At 35.3% G+C, this 23,643-nt stretch overlaps 1 protein-coding gene across 2 annotated transcripts in view; it reads left to right on the plus strand.

The window, feature by feature from the left end:
- The window catches only part of FANCL (FA complementation group L), an 89,748-nt gene that overhangs the window by 56,033 nt on the left and 10,072 nt on the right, over positions 1-23,643 (plus strand). For both annotated transcript variants that reach the window (XM_021701303.2, XM_021701304.2), the window contains one exon: positions 23,371-23,521. In XM_021701303.2, coding sequence (XP_021556978.1) covers positions 23,371-23,521 — 151 coding nt within the window. The remainder of the gene's footprint in view (positions 1-23,370; positions 23,522-23,643) is intronic.

Consider the following 23,643-nt stretch of genomic DNA (forward strand, 5'->3'; position numbering starts at 1 on the left):
CTTATTTTAAGTAATTGTCATAACCACATCAAACTTCAGCAGTCACTACCCTGATCAGTCCACTGCCATCAACATCGAGGCAAGACCCTCTTCCAGCAGAAAGATTATAACTCTGAAAACTCAGAGGATAGTTAGCACCTTTTAGCAATAATATATTTTTTAATGAAAGTATTCACATTTTTTAGACATATGTTATTACATACTTAATAGGCTACAATACAGTGTAAACGTAACTTTTATATGCACTGGGAAACCAAAAAATTCATTTGATTTGTTTTAATGCAAATTTGCTTAATTGTGACATTTGCTTTATTGCAGTGGTCAGGAACCAAATCCACAGTATATCGAAGATGGGCCTGTAATGTCCTTCTTTGTCTCTTGTAACCTATTTTAATTTAAAGTCTATCTTGGCTGATAATTAGTATTGCCATCCCTGCTGTCTTTTGGCTGTTATTTGCATGGAATAATCTTTTTTCATCCTTTCACTTTCAACCTCTTTGTCTCTAAAATGAGACTCTTATAGACAGCATATAGTTGGATCATGTGTTTTTATCCATTAGCCCATCTGTGTTTTTTTTGTTTTTTATTTTTGGTTGTTGCGTATGTTTTATTGAAAAAAATCATTCATAAATTAGCATACAAAAATGTACAAACACATGAGTAAATAATGACAAAGGACTGTTTTTGTGAAGTGTTTTTTAAAGTATCTTTAGATTTTAGTGCAAAAATATACTCCTTGCACCTCTGAAAACATAAGAGCAGGCTCAAAAACCATACTGATAGAAGTAAGCTAGCTACATTCGATGCCATTGTCAACTGAGTGGATACAGTCACCACGTGGCTGTTGCTCAAATGTTAATGTCTGTTGGAGAGGAGCTCTAACAAAAGAGTCCCTGTAATGTCAAAATGAGTATTTTTGCAATACCCTTCTCCCTGCTCCCTCCCCCCTGGCCAAAAGAAAACATGAAAGGAGAAATCTTTCTCTGCATGCAGCAAAGATAAGACTAATTTTGGGGATCACCCATCAGTAGCCCTGAAGAGTTTTAGCTGCCAAAATATGTACAAGGTCACATTTGGTTCTTACTAAAATCTGTCTTTTGATTGGAGAGTTTAATCCATTTACATTTAAAGTAATGATTGATACAGAGGGACATATTTCTGTCATTTTGCTGCTGTTTTTCATGTTATATAGTTATTTTGTCTCTCATTTTTTTGCATTACTTATTTAGAGTTAGTTGATTTTTTTTTTGTAGTTAAACATTTAAATTTCTCATTTCTTTTTGTGTATATTCTGTAGTTATTTTCTCTGTGGTTACCATGGGGATTACATTTAATATCTTGAAGTTGAAACTCTCTCATTTGGATTTGTACCACTTTAACTTCAATAACCTGACCTTTGGTCCTTGGCAGCTCTGTACCAGTGCTTTTTCGGTTGTTGATGTCACAAGGTTACATTTTTATACATGTGTGCCCCAAACTAAACTAATAATTTTTTAAATGCATTTGTCTCATAAGTTATGTCAAAAACAAAATGCGGAGTTACAGACCAAAGTTACAAATAAGTCTAGCTTTTAGTCTAATAATTGTTATAAAAATGTATTAGTCTCTTAAATCCTATAGAAAACAAAGAGTGGAGTTAAGCCATTGTTACAATAATACTAGTTTTTATAATTGCCCATGTAATTACCTTTACTGAGATCTTCATTTCTTCAAAGAACTTCATGTTACTGTCTAGTGTCCTTTCATTTCAACCTGTGAGACTCCCGTTAGCACTTTTTGCAGTGTGATTCTAATAGAGAACTCCTTCAGCTTTTGTTCATCTGGGAATGTCTTAATTTCTTCCTCACTGATGAAGGACAGTTTTGCTAGACACAGATTCTTGGTTGACAGTTTTGTTTTTGTTTTTGTTTTGTTTAAGCACTTTGAATATATCAGCCTACTGCCTTTTCTGCCTTTCAAAATTTCTGATGAGAAATCTGATTGTTTTTGAGGGTCCCTAATATATGATGAGTCGCTTCTTGCTTTTTCCAAGACTGTCTGCCTCTGGCTTTGAAAGTGTGAATATAATGTGTCTTGGTGTGGGTCTCTTTGATTTCATCTTGCTTGGACTTTGTTGATATCTTGTTTATATTCATGTCTTTCATCAAAGTTGGGAATTTTAAGACATTATTCAAATATTCTCTTTGTGCCCCTTTCCTCTCTTCTTTTGGGTCCCCACAGTGCATACATTGGTCAACTTGTTGTCCCACAGTTCCCTTAGGTTCTGCTCACTTCTCTGCATTCTTTTTGCTTTCTGTTGCTCAGATTTGATAGTTGACATCTTGTCTTTAAGGTCTCAGATTCTTTTGTATGCTCAAATCTGCCTTTAGATTCCTTTTGTGAATTTTTCATTTCCATCATTGTACTTTCAGCTCCACAATTTCTTTTTGGTTTCTTTTTAGGTTTTCTTTCTATTTATTGATGTTTCCATTTTGTTCATCATTTTCTTGACTTTCTCCACATCTCTCTAATTTTGAAAGCCTACTGAAGACCGTCTCTTTCAAATTCTTTGTCTAATCTACTCTCAGATCTTTTTTAGGGAAAGTTGCTGTTAACGTTTTTCCTTTGGATCAGGGCCACACTTTACTGTTCTTTTATGCCTTGTAATTTTGTTGTTGAAAACTGGATACTCTAATAGTGAGGTAACTCTAGAAATTGGATTTCCCTTTCTCCCTAGAGAAGAAAGATTAAAATCTCCCATTGTTTATTTTGTTTTTATTTTTTTGATTGTTATAAGCTGTCTCTGTGCTAAGGATCAGCCTGTGGTATAAGTTTAGTGTGTTTCCTGGTCGTTTTTGAGCCTGCATCTTTCCCTGGGCTTTCACAGTGACTTCCACATTTCCCTTGTCTATGCAGTTACTTTGAAATGTTTGTGTCTCTAATGTCTGATTCCCAAAAGGGGAAAAAAAGAAAAATGAAGTGGAGGGGGGAGGGCACTGGCTCTTTAAATATTCTGTAGTCACTTCTGCAGGAGGAGGAGGGGCTTGCAACAATGGGAGGAGGTGCATCAGCAATGTCCGACTGCCTCTTTGTCTACCCCTCCAAGATTAGAAGCCGCAGTTGGGTCCGAACACAGATCGCTGTTACTTGGAAGACAGGTCTCTTTACCTACCATACCTCCTGTAAGCTGTGTGTAAGTTGCTCCTGGAGTACCTGCAGGGCTGCCTGTCATGGGGCTGGGTGATGGGTAGCCTCTGTCAAGCTAAGAGCTGAAATTGATAGAATTTGCAAGCCTTCAATAGACTCCAGAGTTCCAAAATATATCAGACAGATTCTATCAGTGTAAATGTCTAGGTGGGAAGACAGATTCCTGGTGCTTTCTGCTTAGCTATCTACTCAGAATCCTCTCCTAATTGGCTTGGTGTTGATTTTTTTTTTTTTCTTAATGGTCTATAATATAGGATAGCTAAGGACCACATATGAGAGTGCCTACTAATTTTCAACATGCACTTGACAGATTTTTTTTTTTTTAATTTTTTTTTTTTTTTTTTTTTTTAAAGGTAGTTGCTATAGTCATTCTGTAATGGCTACATAGGAACATATGAAGTAAGTCTGTTTCATTTGACTTTGTGGGTAGAGACCTTGTTCACATGACCTAAAAATAGTAGAAATCTTTTAAATCATCCTCACCACTGGTCAGTTATAGTCAAAATAAACTTAAGTATAGGAAGAGTTGATATATTCTCTGTGGATTGCTTGACAGAGAATAGCATTTGATTAAATAGATGTAGTTATAGAGCTACCCACAGAAGGTGTGGAGAACATCAATGAAGCTTGCAAATAAGATAAAATGAACTAAATATTTAAGAGATTTGCTATCTCTTTAAAGATATCTGATTAGAAATATTGCAATTATTATTAAAATTAAATTTCTTAAAGGGGCGCCTGGGTGGCTCAGCCGTTAAGCGTCTGCCTTCGGCTCAGGTCATGATCCCAGGGTCCTGGGATCGAGCCCCGCATCGGGCTCCCAGCTCAGTGCAAAGCCTGCTTCTCCCTCTCCCACTCCCCCTGATTGTGTTCCCTCTCTCGCTGTGTCTCTCTCTGTCACATAAATAAATAAAATCTTTAAAAAAAAAAAAAATTAAATTTCTTAAAAAGTTTAATCTCTTGATATTTCCTTATTCTACTGAAGCTTTTTGAATCCCCCAGAGATAAAGACAAAAATGATTATTAGAGGATTTATCTGCACATATTATAGGAAAGTATAAAAAAAATCAGAAGGGAAAGCAACTGTTGCAAGTACCAGAAAATTATGCTATTAATTTAAGTGTCATCAGAGCACAAAAGATCACATTCCAGGACTGTGAGAAAATTATTAAAATACTGGAAATAATAGTACTTAAGATGAAGATATTATACTCTAAGATCTGGTTAAGTGACTGACATTATTATATCACTTCAGGTATTATAAAAGTAACAAAATGCTTTTAAAGATAATAAGCGTTACATTTTGAGATTGGCAGTGTTCACACTTTTCTGCTTAAGTGCTTTCCTAGTTTAACATAATTTAATAACAGTTATGGGAGAATAGCTAACACCTGAGTTCTCATATATATCTTTTTTCCTTCCTTCTTCAGTATATACACATTTTATATATCTATATATAAAAAAGTGATAAAATTTCATTCTCCAAGTGGTGCATTTATGAACAGTAGCTTTTCTGCCTTTGTCCTCAGTGTTAGAAATATTGCTACTTTGTAATTTTTTAGCTCCTAATTATTAATCTGCAAAAAAGATACTGCTATGTAGATCCCATTTCTACCCAGAAATTAGTTTTTTTTAACAGCTTTATTAAGGTATAATTGATATGTAATAAACTGAACATATTATAAAGTGTACAGTTTAAGTTTTGACCAATGTTTATACCTGTGAAATCAACCCCACAATCAAGATAATAAACATTTCCATTAGACCCAAGTTTCCCCACTCCCCTTTGTAATTTCTCTGTTCCACTTGGTCCTGCCGCTGGTCCCCAGGCAACTACTGATCTACTTTTTAGAGTTTTGTATAATTCTATGTATTCTTCTCTGTCAGATTTCTTTCCCCAGCATAGGAATTCTTTTGTGGCATATAATAATAGCTCATTCTTTTTATGCTGAGTAGTACTCCATCGTATGGATTTACTACATATTTTCCATTTAGTTGTTGATGGACATAGGAATTGTTTTCAAGATTTGGCTATTACAAATAGAGCTGCTGTGAACATTATGTAATATCGTTATATGAACATACGCTTTCATTTCTCTTCAGCAAATACCTAGGAGTGGAATGCTGAATCATATAGGAGGTGTATGTTTAATTTTTTAAGAAACTGCTCACATTAAAAAAAAAAAAAAACAGTTGCTTATAGAAGTGGTTGTTAACATTTTACATTCCAAACAATAGTGTCTGAGAGGTCCTGTTTCTCTACAGCCTTCATCCTTGCTCACATTTGATATGGCCAGTCTTTCTCTCTCTCTCTCTCTCTTTTTTTTTTTAAGTAGGCTCCACACCCAGCATGGAGCCCACCGTGGGGCCCAAACTCATGACTCTGAGATCAAGAGCTGAGGTCAAGAGTTGGACACTTCACTGACTGAGCCACCCCTATCTTTCTCATTTTAGTCATCTTGATAGTGTGTAGTCGTAACTCATTGTGGTTTTAATTGCATTCCCTTAATGACCAGTGATTTTAAGCATATTTTTATGTGCTTATTTGTCATCCATATATCTTTTTTGGTGAAATATCTGCAAATTTTTTGCCTAAAGACTTAAATAAACGGGGAGAGGCCACATTAATGCATTAGACTTTTCAGTATTGTTAAAATGGCAGTTCTCTTCAAATAGATCTACAGATTCAATGCAATCCCAGTCAAAATCCCAACAGATTGATTTTAGAAACTGATGATATAATTCTAAAATACGTAAGGAAAATGCAAATGACCTAGAATAGGAAACTGGAAAAAAAGAAGAAAGTTAGAGGACTTAATATGACCTGATTTCAAGATATAAATCTACCCTTATCAAGACAATGTGGCATTATAGAAATACTCCTTGACTTAAGATGGGGTTACATCCTGATAAACCCATCATAAGTTAAAAATACTTTAAGTTGAAAATGCAATTAATACATGTAACCTACCGGACAGCACAGCTTAGCCTAGCCTACCTTAAACATGCTCAGAACACTTACATTAGCCAACACTTGGGCAAAGTCATCTAACGCAAAGCCTATTTTATAATAATGTGTTGAATATCTCATGTACTTTATTGAATGCTATACTGAAAACAAAAAGCAGAATGGTTGTATGGGCACAGAATGGTTTGTAAGTGTATTGATTGTTTAGCCTTGTGGTAGCATGGCTCTCTGCCCAGCATCACAAGAATATCGTACTGCATATTACTAGCCTGGAAAGATCAAAATTCAAAATTTGAAGTACGGATTCAACTGAACGCATATCATTTTTCACACCATTGTAAAGTCGCAATATCATTAAGTCAGGCCACTGTAAGTTGGGGATTGTATGTATACCCATACAAACTGCTGAAAGTAGTTGTATGTATATACAGAGGTGCAAAGATAATTCAGTGGAGGAAAGTCTTTTCATTAAATTGGGCTGAAACAGTTTGCTGTATACCAAAGAAGATGAACTTCAATCCATATACAGAAATTAACTCCAATTGGATTATGAACTTAATGTAAAACCTAAGACAATGAAAATTCTGGAAGGAAAAAGCTTTGGGACTTTGGGATTTCTTAATATAACACCCCAAGCAAGATCCGTATAAGAACAAATTGATAAATTGGACTTAATCAAAATAAAAAATTTCTGTTCTTGAAAAATACTGTTAAGAGAAAAAGACAAGTCACAGCCTAAGAGAAAATATTTGCAAATTACATATCTGATAATGGACTTGTATTTAGATAACATAATGAGCATTCAAGGCTCAATAATAAGACAACAACCTAAATTGGGCAGACCTTTCTATAGACATAATATTTTGGCTACTTCAGAGGTAACCCTTTTGTTACCATTAAGGCTTTATTTAAATTGATTTCATGAGGAAAAATTTTTCAAAATATATTTACCTTCTAGAGAATTGACCATATGTTTCCCTTGTTGGCAAATGGCTAGGAATCAGGTAATTCTGACTCCCTACTTCACTTCCTTTGCATTTGCTTTTTACCTAGCCGTACTGCTTCAGTCTGCCTCGGAGTGGTGCTTCTTAATGAAACACCTCACCTCAGCTCAACCACTGGTTATTTTTTTCTTTGTCCCAGAGTTTTTCTAATGCTAGGACCTTAAAATTCTAGCAGGTGCCCCTGCTTTCTTTTTTTAATTAAAAATATCTGAACATTTCCCATGTAGGTTCATAAGAAATCCTAGAAAAATAACAAGATCAAAATATTAATGGCAGAATTTGAGGCTTTGTGAGAGGCCATTACATTTTTTTTATAAAACAAAGATTTTATTAACATTTTCTACTGTATAGAATATAGACTTCAATTAAATGCATTTAAAGATCTAGCCTTCCCTATGGAATTAGCATTTTTTTTTTACTATTTTTTTATTTAAATTCAATTAACATAAAGTATATTATGAGTTTCAGAGGTAGAGTTCATGATCCGTCAGTTTTATATAATACCCAGTGCTCATGGGCGCCTGGGTGGCTCAGTTGGTTAAGTGACTGCCTTCGGCTCAGGTCATGATCCTGGAGTCCCGGGATCGAGTCCCGCATCAGGCTCCCTGCTCGGCAGGGAGTCTGTTTCTCCCTCTGACCCTCCCCCCTCTCATGTGCTCTCTCTCTTAAATAAAAAAGAAAAAAGAAAAAAAAAAACTTAAAAAAAATAAAATACCCAGTGCTCATTACATCACCCAGTTATCCCATTCCCCCACCCCCTTCCCTCCAGCAACTCTGTTTGTTTCCTATGATTAAGAGTCTCTTATGGTTTGTTTCCCTTTCTGATTTTGTCTTAATTTTTCCTTCCCTTCCCCTGTGTTTCTCTGTTTTGTTTCTTAAATTCTACATGAGTGAAATCATATGATAATTGTCTTTCTCTGATTGACTTATTTCATTTAGCATAATACCCTCTAGTTTAATCCACATCATTGCAAATGGCAAGATTTCATTCTTTTTGATGGCTGAGTAGTATTCCATTGTATATAAATATCACCTCTTCTTTATCCATTCATCTGTTGATGGACATCTGGGTTCTTCCCATAGTTTGGCTATTGTAGACATTGCTGCTATAAACATTGGGGTCCAAGTGCCCTTTCAGATCAGTACATTTGTTTCTTTGGGGTAAATACCTAGTAATGCAATTTCTAGGTTGTAGGGTAGCTCTTATTTTCATTTTTTTGAGGAACCTCCATACTGTTTTCCAGAGTGGCTGCACCAGCTTGCATTTCCACCAACAGTGTAAGAGGGTTTCCCTTTCTTTGGTACTAGCATGTTTTGAATAGAGTTTAGACTTAAGCATACAGACAGTTCATCAGTGGGCAATAACACTGTGGAAACCAGATCAGTGATTTCTTTCTCTGAAGGTGCATTGTCTAGTCATGGAGGTAATAAGAACAACTTTATCTACCTCCCTGTTCATTGGCTATGCTTCATAAGGAAATACGACACCATTTAAGGTTTTGAGCGTAATGGTATATATAACCTACTTTTCTGATGGTTTATTTTATTTATTAAACATGAACTGTAATAACCAACTTGACCTTTCTGTGCTCAAATGTCAGGGTACTTGATTCATTACATCCTCCAGCAATAAAAGTGAGCAAGCATTGCCAAAATAGGCTGTGTTTTAACATTATAAAACTAGTCAGAAAATAGAATAAGCCTTTTTAGTTTTTTTGTAAGGCATGTAGACCTTTGACCAGACAGACTTTCTGTTGGTTCATGATCTCAAGGTTTAAATACCAAATCCATCACACTGACCAGACTGCTTGCTTAGAAATCTTTTCAGTTGTGTTTGTTCAGAAATTTTCAGTGAATCAGTGCACAGATGCCACATAATAGATCTTTCCATTGAGAAGCCCATATACAGAATAGTCCAGGTATTCTGATTTCAGTGCAGAGAATTTCATTAAGTGTCTTAGGTGAACCTAATATTAGGTTGATCTCTTAATGTCTTTATGCTTGCTCTTTTCAAATTATGTTGAGAGGTCTGTTTTTTTCCTCAAGATTAATAAATTCTTGTTATTCTTCTGACCTTTGCTTTTCACACAGGAAGATCGGACTCCATACCCAAGAATATCTCCCCTGTTAACTTAGCTTTGTGCTCCCTTGCAGGTAATGTTACAGAGGTAGTTTTCCAATTCCTGGTGTTTGGTCTATACCTTTTTTTTCTGTTGTAGTTCTGCCCCACATGGAAATACACAGACTGAAAGATAGTGTGCTTGGTATGCCTCAGCATGGGCCCTTGCTGCATATCTTTGGAGCAGGTAGAGTAGAATGTCCTTTTCTCACCTTGTTTTATATTTTCTAGATATTTCAGTATTTCTCTTCCTTTCACTTTTATTTTATTTTATTTTTAAAAGATTTTATTTACTTATTTGAGAGAGAGAGCAGGAGCCGGGGGAAGTGGCAGAGGGAGACAGAGAAGCAGGCTCCTGGCTGAGCAGGGAGCCCGATGCTGGGCTCGATCCCAGGACCCTGAGATCATGACCTGATGGAAGGCAGATGCTTAACCAACTGGGCCACCTGGGTGTCCCTTTCACTTTTATTTTTTAATGTTTTAAGGACAAGAGGTTGCTTAGCATCCTGTCTTCTCCTTTCTCTCACCACAGGAAGGCTTAGGGGTAGGCTTCTGCATCATTATCTTGGTTACTGGGATACATTTCTTCCCTGTAAGACAGCTTATTGCTTTTGGAATCCTAAGCCTATTGTGTGTGTACCTTAAGGGGTTTTTTTGTTGTTTTTGCTTTTGCTTTTTTTTTGCTGCTTATTTTTGTCTTTCTTCTTTAGTTTTTTTCCCCTGTCTTATGTCTTCCTTCCTCTATTTCATTTCCTTCCATCATGGTATTATGTATACATGCAAAAAAAAAAAAAAAAACTGGCATTTTTCTCTTTGATTAGTAAATTAATACCTGCAATAATTTTTGGATCTTCGCCATGTTATAGCTATATAATTGCTTGCTATTCCTGCTAGAAATTTGTGGTTCCTAACCTATTCCAAAAACTCAAAAGTTTTGGAAGACTGATTTTTTTTCCCTTTATTTTGGAAAATAATGGTAGTTTTGTTATGCATCATTGGTTTCTTCCTTTGGATACATGGGGATAGAAGATATAATGTCCAAATAGTTTGATTCTGGTATGATTAAAGAAGAAATGACTATGTTGAATCATATAAATTGTTCATATTTAATGGATAGATACTTATATATAATTTGAATGAGAAAATCTATTTATAAACACGAATTGAAACTAAATGGGAGTAAAGATAGGTACTTTTAAGTGGACAGAACTGTCTGCTTTATGGATTTTCAAACAGTTATATTTAGAATTCTTGACTTTTAGAGTTGGAAGTCACCTTTGAAGTTTTCTACCACACACTCATATTTATTGATGCAGTGTTAAGTCTTTAAGAGGCTGAGTATGTCTTGATCAAATACTTCATTACCATCAAGATGGGAACTGTGACCTCCCTGTGTCCTGGATGCTCTTATCTTTGTAGTAGAGATCCCGACGTAGACCTGACACATAATTCAAATATTAGGCTAGAGTGTTCTTCACTAATTTGTGCATATCATGAAGTGAAAGGATGGCTCACAGACCATTTATTTTTACATATGAAATAAAGCGATTATGATTAGAACAATTAGGATTTTTTGATTAGAAAAATAATACATGGGGCGCCTATGTCATATATACATGTAATATTTATATTATAATATTGATACTTTGATATGATACAGATATTTTTCAGTTCGCTGTTTTTGTTCATGGGCTGTGAACTTCTCCAGGTCAAGGACCATATGACTTTTAATAATGGCTGTCAATTTTTTTTTTTTTTAAAGATTTTATTTATTTATTTGAGAGAGAGAGAGAATGAGAGAGAGCATGAGAGGGAGGAGGGTCAGAGGGAGAAGCAGACTCCCCGCCGAGCAAGGAGCCTGATGCGGGACTCGATCCAGGGACTCCAGGATCATGACCTGAGCCGAAGGCAGTCGCTTAACCAACTGAGCCACCCAGGCGCCCATGGCTGTCAATTTTTAAACATACATTTTATGCTAAGCAGTTTAGCATTTTATATATATTGCCTCACTCAAGTCTTGTACGGATAAACGCTATTCCATATTGCAGAAGCCAAGTGAAATTAATTTGCTCATCTGATTGTTCTAAGTTGAAGTTAAAACTTTTATCCACGGGTCTGATTTATAGAACATGTTCATTTTTACAAATTTATTGTATACCCCCCCAAAAATCCCAAAATTAAAATACTGCTTAAACATTAAAAAACAGTCAAGTTAAAATTAAGATGTAAATGTTAAGGATGCCTTTTTCCTCATAAACTGGATTGCTCGAATCTTTTTCTTTTATTGAAGTATAATTAATATACAATGTTTTATTAGTATCAGGTGTACAACATGTTGATTCAACACTTCTGTACATTGCTCAGTGTTTACTATAAGTATAGTCACCATCTGTCGTCATATATTATTACAGTACTTTTTTTTTTTTTTAAGATTATTTGTTTGTTTGTTTGACAGATACAGTGAGAGCGGGAACACAAGCAGGGGGAGTGGGAGAGGGAGAAGCAGGCTCCCTGCAGGGAGTGCGACGTGGGGCCCGATCCCACGACCCCGGGACCACGACCTGAGCTGGAGGCAGACGCTTAATGACTGAGTCACCCAGGCACCCCTATTATTACAGTACTATTGACTATAATCTGTATGCTGTACTTTTCATCTCCATGACTTATTTTATAACTGAAGTTTCAGCTTCTTAATCCTCTTTATCTATTTCACCTCCCCCAACCCCACAACCACCAGTTTTTTTAGATTCCACATAAATTGACATCATAAGTTACTTGTCCTTCTCTGTCTGATTCATTTCACTTAGCTTAATACCCTCCGGGTCCATCCATATTGTCACAGATGTCAAGGTTTCATCCTTTTTATGGCTATGTAGTATTCCATTGTGTATATATGTACACACAAATCTTCTTTATCCATTCATTTATCAGTGGACACTTAGGGTTGCTTTCATATCTTGGCTTCTGTACATAAAAGTGCAATAAACAGAGTGCACCTTTTCAAATTAGTGTTTTTATATTCTTTTGTAAATACCCAGTAGTGGAATTACTGAGTCATATGATATTTTTATTTTTAATTTTTTGAGGAGCTGCCACACTGTTTTCCACAGTGGCCACCCCAGTTTACATTCTAACCAACAGGGCACAAGGGTTCCTTTTTTTTTTTCTCTACATCCTTGCCGATACTTGTTACTTCTTGCTTTTTGATTTTGGTCATTCTGGCAGGTGTAGGCTGATATCTCGTTGTTTTGATTTTGCATTTCCCAGATGATTAGTGATGTTGAGCATCTTTTCATGTGTTTGTTGGCCATCTGTTTGTCTTCTTGAGAAAAATGTCTATGCAGGTCCTCTGCTTTTTTTCTTTTTTTCTTTTTTTTTTAAATAAGAGAGGGGTGGGGGAGGGAAGAGGGAAGGGGAGAGAGAGAATCTTAAGCAGGCTTCGTGCCTAGCACAGAGCCTGACATGGGGCTTGATCTCACAACCCTGAGATCATGACCTGAACTGAAATCAAGAGTCGGATGCTTAAATGACTGAGCCACCCAGGTGCTCCCCTCTGCCCATTTTATAATTGGATTTTTGTTTGTTTCTTAGTGTTCAATTATGTAAGTTCTTTATATATTTTGGATATTAACTTCTTATCGAATATATCATTTACCAGTATCTTCTCCCATTCACTAGGTTTCCTTTTCATTTTGTTGATGGTTTCCTTCACTGCAAAAGCTTTTTCTTTGGTGTAGTCCCAGTAGTTTATTTTTGCTTTTGTTTCTCTTGCCTGAGGTGACACATTTAGAAACATGTTGCTAAGGCTGATTACTACCTATTGTTTCTTCCAGGATTTTTATGGTTTCAGGTCTCATTTAGGTCTTTAGTCCAATTTGAATTTATTTTTGTGTATGGTGTAAGAAAGTGGTCCAGTTTCCTTCGTTTGCATGTGGCTGTCCATTTTTCCCAGCACCATTTATTGAAAATACTGTCTTTTTCCCATTGTATACTCCTGCCTCCTTCATCGTAGATTAATTGACCTTATAAGCATGGGTTTATTTCTGGGCTCTTTATTCTCTTCCATTGATCTATGTGTCTGTTTTTGTGCCAGTACCGTACTGTTTTGATTACTGCAGCTTTGTAGTATATCTTGAAATCTGGATTATGATACCTCTTGCTTTGTTCTTTTTTTTCCTCAAGATTTCTTTGGCTATTCGAGGTCTTTTGTGCTTCCTCACAAATTTTAGTATTTCTTCTAGTTCTATGAAAAATGCTGTTGGTATTTTGATAAGAATTGCCTTGAATCTGTAGATTGCTTTGGGCAGTATGGACATTTCAACAATAATAATTCTTCCAATCCATGAGCATGGCATATCTTTCTGTTTGTTTTTGTTATCTTCAGTTTCTTTTATCAGTGTTTTATATTTCAAAGTATAGCAGGTCTTTCACCTTCTTAAGTTTATTCCTAAGTATTTTAATTTTTTGGGGTGTAATTGTAAATGGTATTGTTTTCTTAATTTCTCTTTCTGCTACTCAGTATATAAAAATGCAACAGATTTCTGTATATTAATTTTGTATCCTGAAATTTTCCTGAATTCATTGATCAGTTCTAATAGTTTTTTGGTGGAGTCTTTAGGGTGTTCTATTTATGGTATCATGTCATCTGCAAAGCGTGACAGTTTTACTTCATCCTTACCAATTTGGATGGCTTTTATTTCTTTTTCCTGTCTGATTGCTGCAGGTAGGACTTCAGTACTATGTTGAATAAAAGTGGTAAGAGTGGACATCCTTATCTTGTTTCTGATCTTAGGGGAAGAGCTCTATTTTTCACCACTGAGTATGACACTGTCAGTTTGTCATATTTGGCCTTTATCATTTTGAGATACGTTTCCTTTAAAACCACTTCATTGAGAGATTTTATCATAAAAGGATGTTGTATTTTGTCAAATGCTTTTGTGCATCTTCTTGAGGTGCTCATACGGTTTTTATCTTTTCTCTTATTAATGTTATATATCACATTGATTTGTGAGTGCTTAATCACCTTTGCACCCTTGAATAAATCCTACTTGATTGTGGTGAATGTTTTTTTTTTAATGTATTGTTGAATTTTTTGTGAAGATTTTTATATATGTGTTCATCAGAGATACTGGCCTGTAGTTTCCTCTCTTTGTAGTGTAGTTTTGGTATCAGGGTAATGCTGGCCTTGTAGAATGAATTCAGAAGTTTCCCTTCCTTTTCTGTTTTTTGATATAGTTTGGAAAGAATGTATATTAACTCTTCTTTAAATGTTTGGTAGTATTTATATGTGAATCTATCTTGCCCTGAATTTTGTTAGTTTTTTTTTTTTATTACTGATTCAATTTTATTAGTAGTAATTGGTCTGTTCAGATTTTCTGTTTCTTCATGATTCAGTTTTGGAAGATTGTGTTTCTAGGAATTTATCCATTTCTTCTAGGTTGTCCAATTTGTTGGCATATAATTTTTCATAATCTCTTATAATCCTCTATTTTTGTAAGGTCATTTATTTCTCTTCCTTTGTTTCTGATTTTAATTATATGAGTCCTCTCTTGATGAGTCTGGCTAGGGCTTTATTAATTTTGTTTATATTTTCAAGGAATTAGTTCCTGGTGTATTGATTTTTTTTTTCTATTTTTTAATCTCGATTTCATTAATTTCTGCTCTAATATTTGTCATTTCCCTTCCTCTAGCTTTGGGCATTATATTTGTGTGTGTGTGTGTGTCTAGCCATTTTAGGTGTACTGGTCATTTTAGGTGTACAGTTAAATTTGAGATTTTTCTTGGTTTTTGTTTTTGATGTAGGCCTATGTTGCTATAAGTTTCCCTCTTAGAACAGCTTTTGCTGCATTCCAAAGATTTTGAACCCTTGTGTTTTCATTTTCATTTTTCTCCATGTTTTTTTGTTTTCCTCTGTGATTTTTTGGTTGACTGATTCATTGTGTAGTAGCATGTTATTTAGCCTCTGTGTATAGTGTACTTTCCAGATGACTTTTTCTTGTAATTGATTTCTAGTTTCCTACTGTAGTGGTTAGAAAAGATGCTTGATATGATTTCATTTTTCTTAAATTTACTGAGACTTGTTTTGTGGCCTAACATGTGATCTGTTCTGGAGGATGTTCTGTGTACACTTGGAAAGATTTTGAAGAAGACTCTATTTTTTTTTTTACCTAAACCCTAGGGGAGGAGGTTAAGCAATTAGTCATAATTTAAAGCCAAGGTAGGGAGAATTGATACCTTCTTACTAAAAGGCTCCAGGCAAGGGGAAAGGATGGAAATGTCCCATGTGCCGGGCTTTGTGTGAGACCGTTTTAGGTACATTCTCACATTTACTCCTCCAACCTTACAGTGCTCGCACAACATGCCCATGTTACGATCCGGGAAAGTGAGGTCCTGAGAAGTTAAACTTTGGGTGTTAGAGATGAGATTTGAACCAAGTCTGCTGGCCCCTGTATCAATACTCTTTCCCCTGGCCACCACCCTTTACCACGTGCAGTCATATTATCTGTATTGAATTCGCAGAGGGTCCACCTTTGTGCTCCCAGCCTAGATTATAGTGGGGGGTTATGAAATCAATGCCAGCAAAGTGCAGGCTAAGGCCCCCCAGCAGCCCCCACGGATTGCTCAGAGCCAGCAGCCACCCGTGAACAGCTCTGGAGAAAGAGGTGAGATCCTTGCTGGCATTCTTTTCCCCGCCACAGAATGGTTGGAAGCCTCTTTGTGTCTCTTACCTGTGTCTTCCTTTCTTCCCCAGTACCCTCTCAAGTTTCGTTCTTTCCTCAATTATCCACTTCCTCCCCACCCCCACCAATCTTTTCCTCCAGAATAATTTGTATGAACACCCATACATGTTGCTTTTCACTTCATTTCAACATTGGCTCTGCTCCCATTTTTGCCCTCTGCACTCCTGCCATTCTTGATTTCATCAGAATAGGCACATAAGCAATTACCTGCAGCAAATATATTTGGAGCCTTCCCTCAACAACCAAGTCATTCCTCATCCTACACTGAAGTCTAGTGATAATAAAATTGAGAGAGAGACATTTAGACATCAGCATACTAATATTCCCAGAGATTATACCCCAGGCATTATTTAGGTCAATTTTTATTTTAAGGACTGGGTGTTATGCTTTCTCTACCTTTTTTTTTTTTTCTGCCCACATTATTTGTCTTGGAGTTGCCATGTGCTTAGCCAAAGTCTTGGGAGGACAGCATCTCTTCAACTCCCTGCCAAGTGTCAGCAGGTAGGTAGCTCATACACTTTATACTCAGGTAGAATTGAGTTTGAAGAAGCTAGGTACATCATTGACTGGCTCTGAGAGAGCAAACTACTTTTAGGAAAAATGAAAAGAACGAGTATTTTGCTGTTTCTGGATGCAGTATTCTGTGTATATATATTTGTTAGGTCCATCTGGTCAAATGTGTCTTTCAGAGCCACTGTTTCCTTGTTGATTTTTCTCTCTGAATGATCTGTCCTTTGCTGTAAGTGAGGTGTTCAAGTCCTCTACTTGTATTAAAGTTTCTCCTTTCTTGGCTGTTAATAGTTGCTTTAATGTTTTTAGGTGCTCCTATGTTGGGTGCATAAATATATACAGTTGGATTGTTATCTTTGTCATTATGTAGTGCTCGTCTTTGTCTCTTGCTACATGAATTGTTTAAATCTTTTAGAAACATGATCCTGTAACCTTTAGACTTTAACAGGGATGGCTATTCATTGTTCTACTAGTTATTCTTAACTTTTTCTGCACGTTAGAATCCTTTGGGGAGCTTTTAGAAGTCCCAAGGCCAAGGCTGCATTGAACCAAGGTTAATTACAAAGGAATGGCTGACAGTGACATTAGATATTAGTGTTTAAGTTCCCTAGGTGATTGCAATACAATTTTATTGTAGAGAAAATTACAGGTATTGATACTATTTCTGTTGTTCTCTATATCTGTAGTTGAAGGAAATGCTAATTTTGAGAATATAAAGATGTATCTTTTTTTAAAAAGATTTTATTTATCCATTTGACAGAGAGAGACACAGCGAGAGAGGGAACACAAGCAAGGGGAGTGGGAGAGGGAGAACCAGGCTTCCCATGGAGCAGGGAGCCCGATGTGGGGCTCGATCCCAGGACCCTGGGATCATAACCCGAGCTGAAGACAGAAGCTTAATGACTGAGCCACCCAGGAGCCCCTAAAGATGTATTTTTTTTAAAACCTAAACTCTGATTCTCTGGTTAAGAGTATCTGTTGTGGACTTTTCAAAGATTATAACTTGCCTTATACAGTGAGCTTTTTTTCTAGGAAGACATATTCGTATTTTGTTTTGGAGAGGGTCTTAAATATATTATTTTAAATGTATAGATCTAAAGAATTAAAGGTCAGTTATTGAATATTTGAAAAAAATGAAAGATTAGTCTATAACCCTATTCAATTAATTTAATTAACTTCTAGAATAAATAACTCACACATAAGTTCTATAATTTCCCCTCCCCCCAGTATTTTATTATAACTTTTTAAACCTACAGAAACATTGAAAAAGTTTATGATGAATACTCATGTACCCCCCCCCACCTAGATTCTAGAGTTGACATTTACTGTTCTTGTTCTTTCCATTTGTGCATCTCTCCATCCATTAGTTGATCTGAGTTTTCGTGCCTTTCAAAGTAATTTGCAGGTGTCCAAGATCTTTCCCCAAAATACTTCAGCATGTTTACCTTTACTAAAGTTCAGTTTTTTGTAAAATTTGGAAACCATGAAACGCATAAATTCCAAGTGTGTGTAACATAAGTTTCTATAAATAAATATACTAATGCAGTCCATTTTCAAGATGCAGAGCATTACCATTATCTCAGTCTTTTATCTCCTCCTAGTAAATCCCCATTGTTTTGATTTTTTAACTATGCCTTAGTTTTGCCTGTTTCAGACTTCATATAAACAGAAGTGTACAGTATGTCCTCTTTTGGAGATAGCCTCATTTCATCCAGCATATTTTTGAAATTCTCTATGTTATGACATGTATCAGTGGTTCTTTTTATTCCTGAGTGGTAGTCCGTTACATGAATATACTTGAGTTTGTTTATTTCTAGCTCTTATTAATAGACATTTGGACTTATACTAATTTTTGGCTCTTTGAATAAAACTGCTACGAACATTCTTTTTTAAAATTATTTTTTAAAATATTTTATTTATTTGACAGAGACACAGTGAGAGAGGGACACAAGCAGGGGGAGTGGGAGAGGGAGAAGCAGGCTTTCTGCTGAGCAGAGAGCCCCATGCGGGGCTCCATCCCAGGACCCTAGGATCTGACCTGAGCCAAAGGCAGATGCTTAATGACTGAGCCACCCAGGCGCCCCTGCTATGAACATTCTTACATAAGTCTTTTTATGGACGTATCTTTTCACTTCTGTTGGAGTGGAACTGCTAGGTCATAAAATAGGAATATATTTAGTTTTTTTAAAGAAGGTGTCAGATCTTTTCAAAAGCAGTTGTGCCATTTTACATGCTTACCAGCAGCAAATGAAAGTTTAGATTGTTTTACATCTTTGCCAACATTTAATATTTTATTTTAATATTACTTCTTAATATCAGTAAACTTTTTTCCTGAGTTTGGCTTTATTTGATTCATTTTTAAATTCATTTTGCACATTGTAAATTTGCTCCCCTATACCCCCCACCCCCGAAATAATCTTAAAAAAGTAGCTTTGGTGAAATGTGAAACTCCTTATATTAAAAAATGGGAACTTGGGCAATTTTTATTTTTGAAGGAATTAAAAAGAAAAAATTTTTTTTAAATTTGAGGGAGAGCAGAGAGGGAGAAGCAGACTCCCCGCCAAGCAGAGAGCCTGATGCGGGGCTCGATCCCAGGACACTGGGATCACAATCTGAGCTGAAGGCAAATGCCCAACCAACTGAGCCACCCAGGTGCCCCTGAAGAAATTTTTTAGAAAACTTTTCTTCTTGCAAAATATTTAACTTTGATCATATTATATAGTGTGTGCTCCTTTGGCATTTATGATAATGTACATAAGATATTGCATTGTTCGAAACTGCATTTAGAAATGGGTTTTTTTTTTCCAATTTCAGTGGGAAAATCAGCTCAAAATAAGAGTTTGTGAATGATTTAATGGATAAAATAAGCAGTTGGAGAAAAATCTGTTTTTCACATAGCTTACTGATACATTAGTTCTGATGTCTACCTCCTAAGTTCATTGAAATTCCCAAGAGAAATGTTTCTATGTCTCACTGCTCACCTTTTGGACTCTCTTCTTTATCTAGAACATAAAAGTAATATTTAATGTATCTACTTCACATGACTACATAGTAAAATATAATTTGGGGGATTTAAAATTTACTTTTTCTGTTAATTACTAACTGACTTCTACTTCCAGGGTTGTTTTATTTATTTATTTATTTTTACTGTCATTTTCTTTATTAAAAAGATCTTATTTTTTGTTCAAAATGCAGAGTAGTTTTAAGTAGAGCTATGTTTAAGATTTCATTTACAGTCAGACACACCATAAATGGACATTGTGTTTTGGTGTACTTATTTCAAATGAAAGATGCCACTGTGAAAGCATTTTATGACTTTTTTGGGGGTTTTTTTGGTTAGCTTTTCCTTGGGTTAACAATTACAGATTTTTAAATACAGATAGAGCTATAAGTGGAGAGAAAGGAAAGAGACATTATTGTGCTGATTTTGAAAAAGAATAGTCTCTTCAACAAATGGTATTGGGAAATCGGATATCCATTTGCAAAAAAGGAAATTAGACCCTTACCTTGCATTGTATACAAAAATCAAAATGAATTAATGACTTAAATATAAGACCTGAAACTAAAAAACTCCTTACAAAACAGGGGGATACTTCCTGATCTTAGTCTTGGTAATGATCTCTTGATTGACACCAGAAGCACAGGCAGCAAAGCAAAAATAGACATATTCATCAACTTGTACACGTTAAATATGTACAGTTCTTTGTATATCACTTAATCTCAATAAAGCTATTAATAAATCAACATACTGTCAAGCAATTGTTGTGTATATATCTGATGATCAATGTTTGCCTTATTATACACAAATTATGGTTTCAGATCTGCAGAATACAAAAATCAGTTTAACTGCAGTGTAAATAATGAGTTTTAAGGGGCTATAACTAAAGGAAGAAAATTCAGTTAGAAGGGTTTTTTAGTAATCTAGTTACTACTTAGTAATCTATGCTTAGATTCCTGGTTGTATCTTCTGTCACCTGGGGTGGGTGTGGGGAACCTAGGAGGGGAAAATTTCTCTGGGAAGATAATGAGATCAGTGTGGAGCAGTAGGAATCCGATGCGTCTGTTAGCAATATAGAGATCATCTGTATAGTGATAGCTGAGCAGTTCTGGAGTTCTCTATCTGGCCTAAAGAAATTTGGGAATCATAGATAGAAACTTGGGATCATAGAGAAGATGCTTACTGAATCTTGGAGTGGTAAATATGCCCATGGGAAGTATTTTAGTTTACTCTATGTAAACATATCTATGGATACATATTAAATGTTAATTGCAAGCCATGATAAAGAACTGTGGTTTTAATCACTAACATAAAACATAATTTGCAAGCTACCTATAAATAACAGTAGCCTTAATAAATAAAATGATGAAGGTCATAAATGATTATTTTATATCAGGTAGTTGACTTCAGTTTACTTAAATTTTGGAATTTGTGTTGCTGTCATTAAGTGCTGGTATTACAAAGGAAAAATACCACTTAGAGAACTGCCATTTATTTACATTGTTTTGTTGTAAGCCAGGAAGTTAAGTTATAGTATCCGGTTTGCAGAATACAAATATCAACCTAATTGCAATATAAATAATGGGCTTCAGGGAAATATGACTAGAGGGGAAAAATCCAGTTGAAGGTTGTTTTGAATGGTTTTCTGAGGCAGACTGATGTTCAGTTTTACATTTTAGATAGGGTATTTTTCAGTAAGTCAGTGATGGCATGTCTGGGGTTATTTTAATAGGACATAATAATACTAGGGTAAATAGAGTTACCAAGAAATATGTTAAAAATAAAAACAGATCTTTAGTTATTGAATGTATTAGGTGTAAAAAGAAATCACAGCTGATTTCTTGTGTGGGTATCTAAAGAATGGTGGCACATTTAATGAAAGAGGAAATAAAGTGCAGCCCATAGTAAAAACAAAACAGAACTTGGGAGTTTGGTTTCTGATTTCTGGATTTTGGCATCTAAATTTATAGATAAGTATGGCATAACAATAGAGAACAGGTATTCTACCTTCAAGCTTTTGTTCCTACTCTTACCTCCCCCACCTTTATTGAAGGTTGCAGAGTTGAACTAGCTTTGTGAAACTGAGCCATGACTTCATCTAGGTGTAAACCCTGACTGAAGTGATGAGATGAAATGGGTTTTCCTTAAGCACATATAAGTACAAAATATACCTTTAAGGAAGTATTTTCTTTTCACGTTACTCAGGGTATACTGTATTCTTGCATTGTTGGCTTGTATCAGTTATTTGGGATAAATACATTTTTGATATTTTCAGTGGTTTTTAAAATATGTTTTGCTTATTTGAAACAAGATCCTTAATTCTTCTTTTAAGCTTTTAGGTTTGATTGCTTTCAATATAAAAATATTTAGTAAATAGTGGTAACCTTTAAACATACTACTTTATAAGAAACTGTTGACTTTGAAAGTAATTATAAATTGATTTTTAAAATCAGTAATGGTAGGGGTGACTGGGTGGCTCAGTCGGTTAAGCGTCTGCCTTCAGCTCAGGTCATGATCCTGGGGTCCTGGGATCAAGCCGGCTTCTCCCTCTCCCTTTGCCCTCCCCCTGCTCGTGCTTTCTCTCTCTCTCTCTTCCTCTCAAATAAATAAACAAAATCTTTTAAAAAAATCAGTAATGGCTTTAGTTCTTATTATTAGTGGAAATGTATTTGGTAATTCCCATAAAAGATTAATGTCTGAAATACTGAGTTCAGACATTGGCTAAAAGTTTAACATTAGAAGAAACCTTACTTGTAATTTGTTTGAATTCTTAGAAATGTGTAAAACCTAGTCAGTGTTATATTACATATTTGAAAGTTGGGAAGAGTAAATCTTAAAAGTTCTCATCACAAGGGCAGAAAATTTTTTTGTAACTTTGTATGGTGACAGGTAACTAGATTTACTGTGATTGTTTCACAGTGTATACAAATAATAAATTAGGTTGTACACCTGAGACTAATGCAATGTATGTCGATTTTACCTCAAGAAGAAAAAAAAGAGGAGAACCTCATAGAATCTACCGATGTCTTCCTAGTAATGAATGGTCTCTATTAAAATCCTGTGCTTCTGGATTTGTATCAGTATTTGTCAGTACTAGATATTCCACATGGTGCCTGTGTATGTGAAAATACATTTTCAGGGTTGATATATGTAAAATTTCATTACAGACATTAACAGATAAACATTTGCAATTGATTTTGATAAAGGGGAACACTAACTTTCAGCCCCAATTAAACATTGTTCCCCACCCATTAAAAGATGCATTATTCTCATTAATAGATCTATATTACAGAAAATGTACTCCATTATTATTTGAATAAATAAAAACTTTGTGGGAAAATATGTGTAGAACCTTTTTATACTCTGCCTAAATAAGTCTGTAAAGTTAATAATGTTTAAGAGTAATTTAATTAAATTACAAATGGCGCTGCATTTAACTTGATAACTGTATACTAGATAACTTGATACCTTTAATACTAAAATTGTATACACAGTGCTCAATACATATATAGTATAGTCATTAATAAAGTACATACATGTCCTCTTGTATTAGTCATTACTATTCTATAAATTTAGTACAGAATCCATCATAATAAAAATAAATACGGTCTTTAAAAAAACAATTTCTGGTAAGATGCACAGTCCTATGACAAAAAATTCTGTCAATGCTCATGGAGGTGAAGAGAGCTGAAGCAGGGAGAGTTGACTCTTGTTTACTAGAGTATTTTCAGCTGAAATGAAACAGAGCTTAAAATTTCTAAATTGAATTGTATTTTAAGTGAAAAATTATCTGTTGTTGATAAGAGCGTCTCGCAACTTATGCAGCTTTTATCTGTCTTTCACAGAGCTCCTTAATAAGCATTTATGGTCAGTTTTTGGCAGCCTTAGAGTCACTGAAGGCATTCTGGGATGTTATGGATGAAATCGATGAAAAGACTTGGGTACTTGAGCCAGAAAAACCTACCCGGAGTGCGACAGCACGCAGAATTGCACTAGGTACAGAAAAAGGATTAAGGAGACTGTGTGTGTGTGTGTGTGTGTGTGTACTTTGTATTAATTGGGAAAATGGATCTAAAGAGGACATTGGACTCTTAGGTGAGACTTTTTTTTTTTTTGCT

Source organism: Neomonachus schauinslandi, chromosome 10, assembly GCF_002201575.2.
Source record: "Neomonachus schauinslandi chromosome 10, ASM220157v2, whole genome shotgun sequence".
NCBI lineage: Eukaryota > Metazoa > Chordata > Mammalia > Carnivora > Phocidae > Neomonachus > Neomonachus schauinslandi.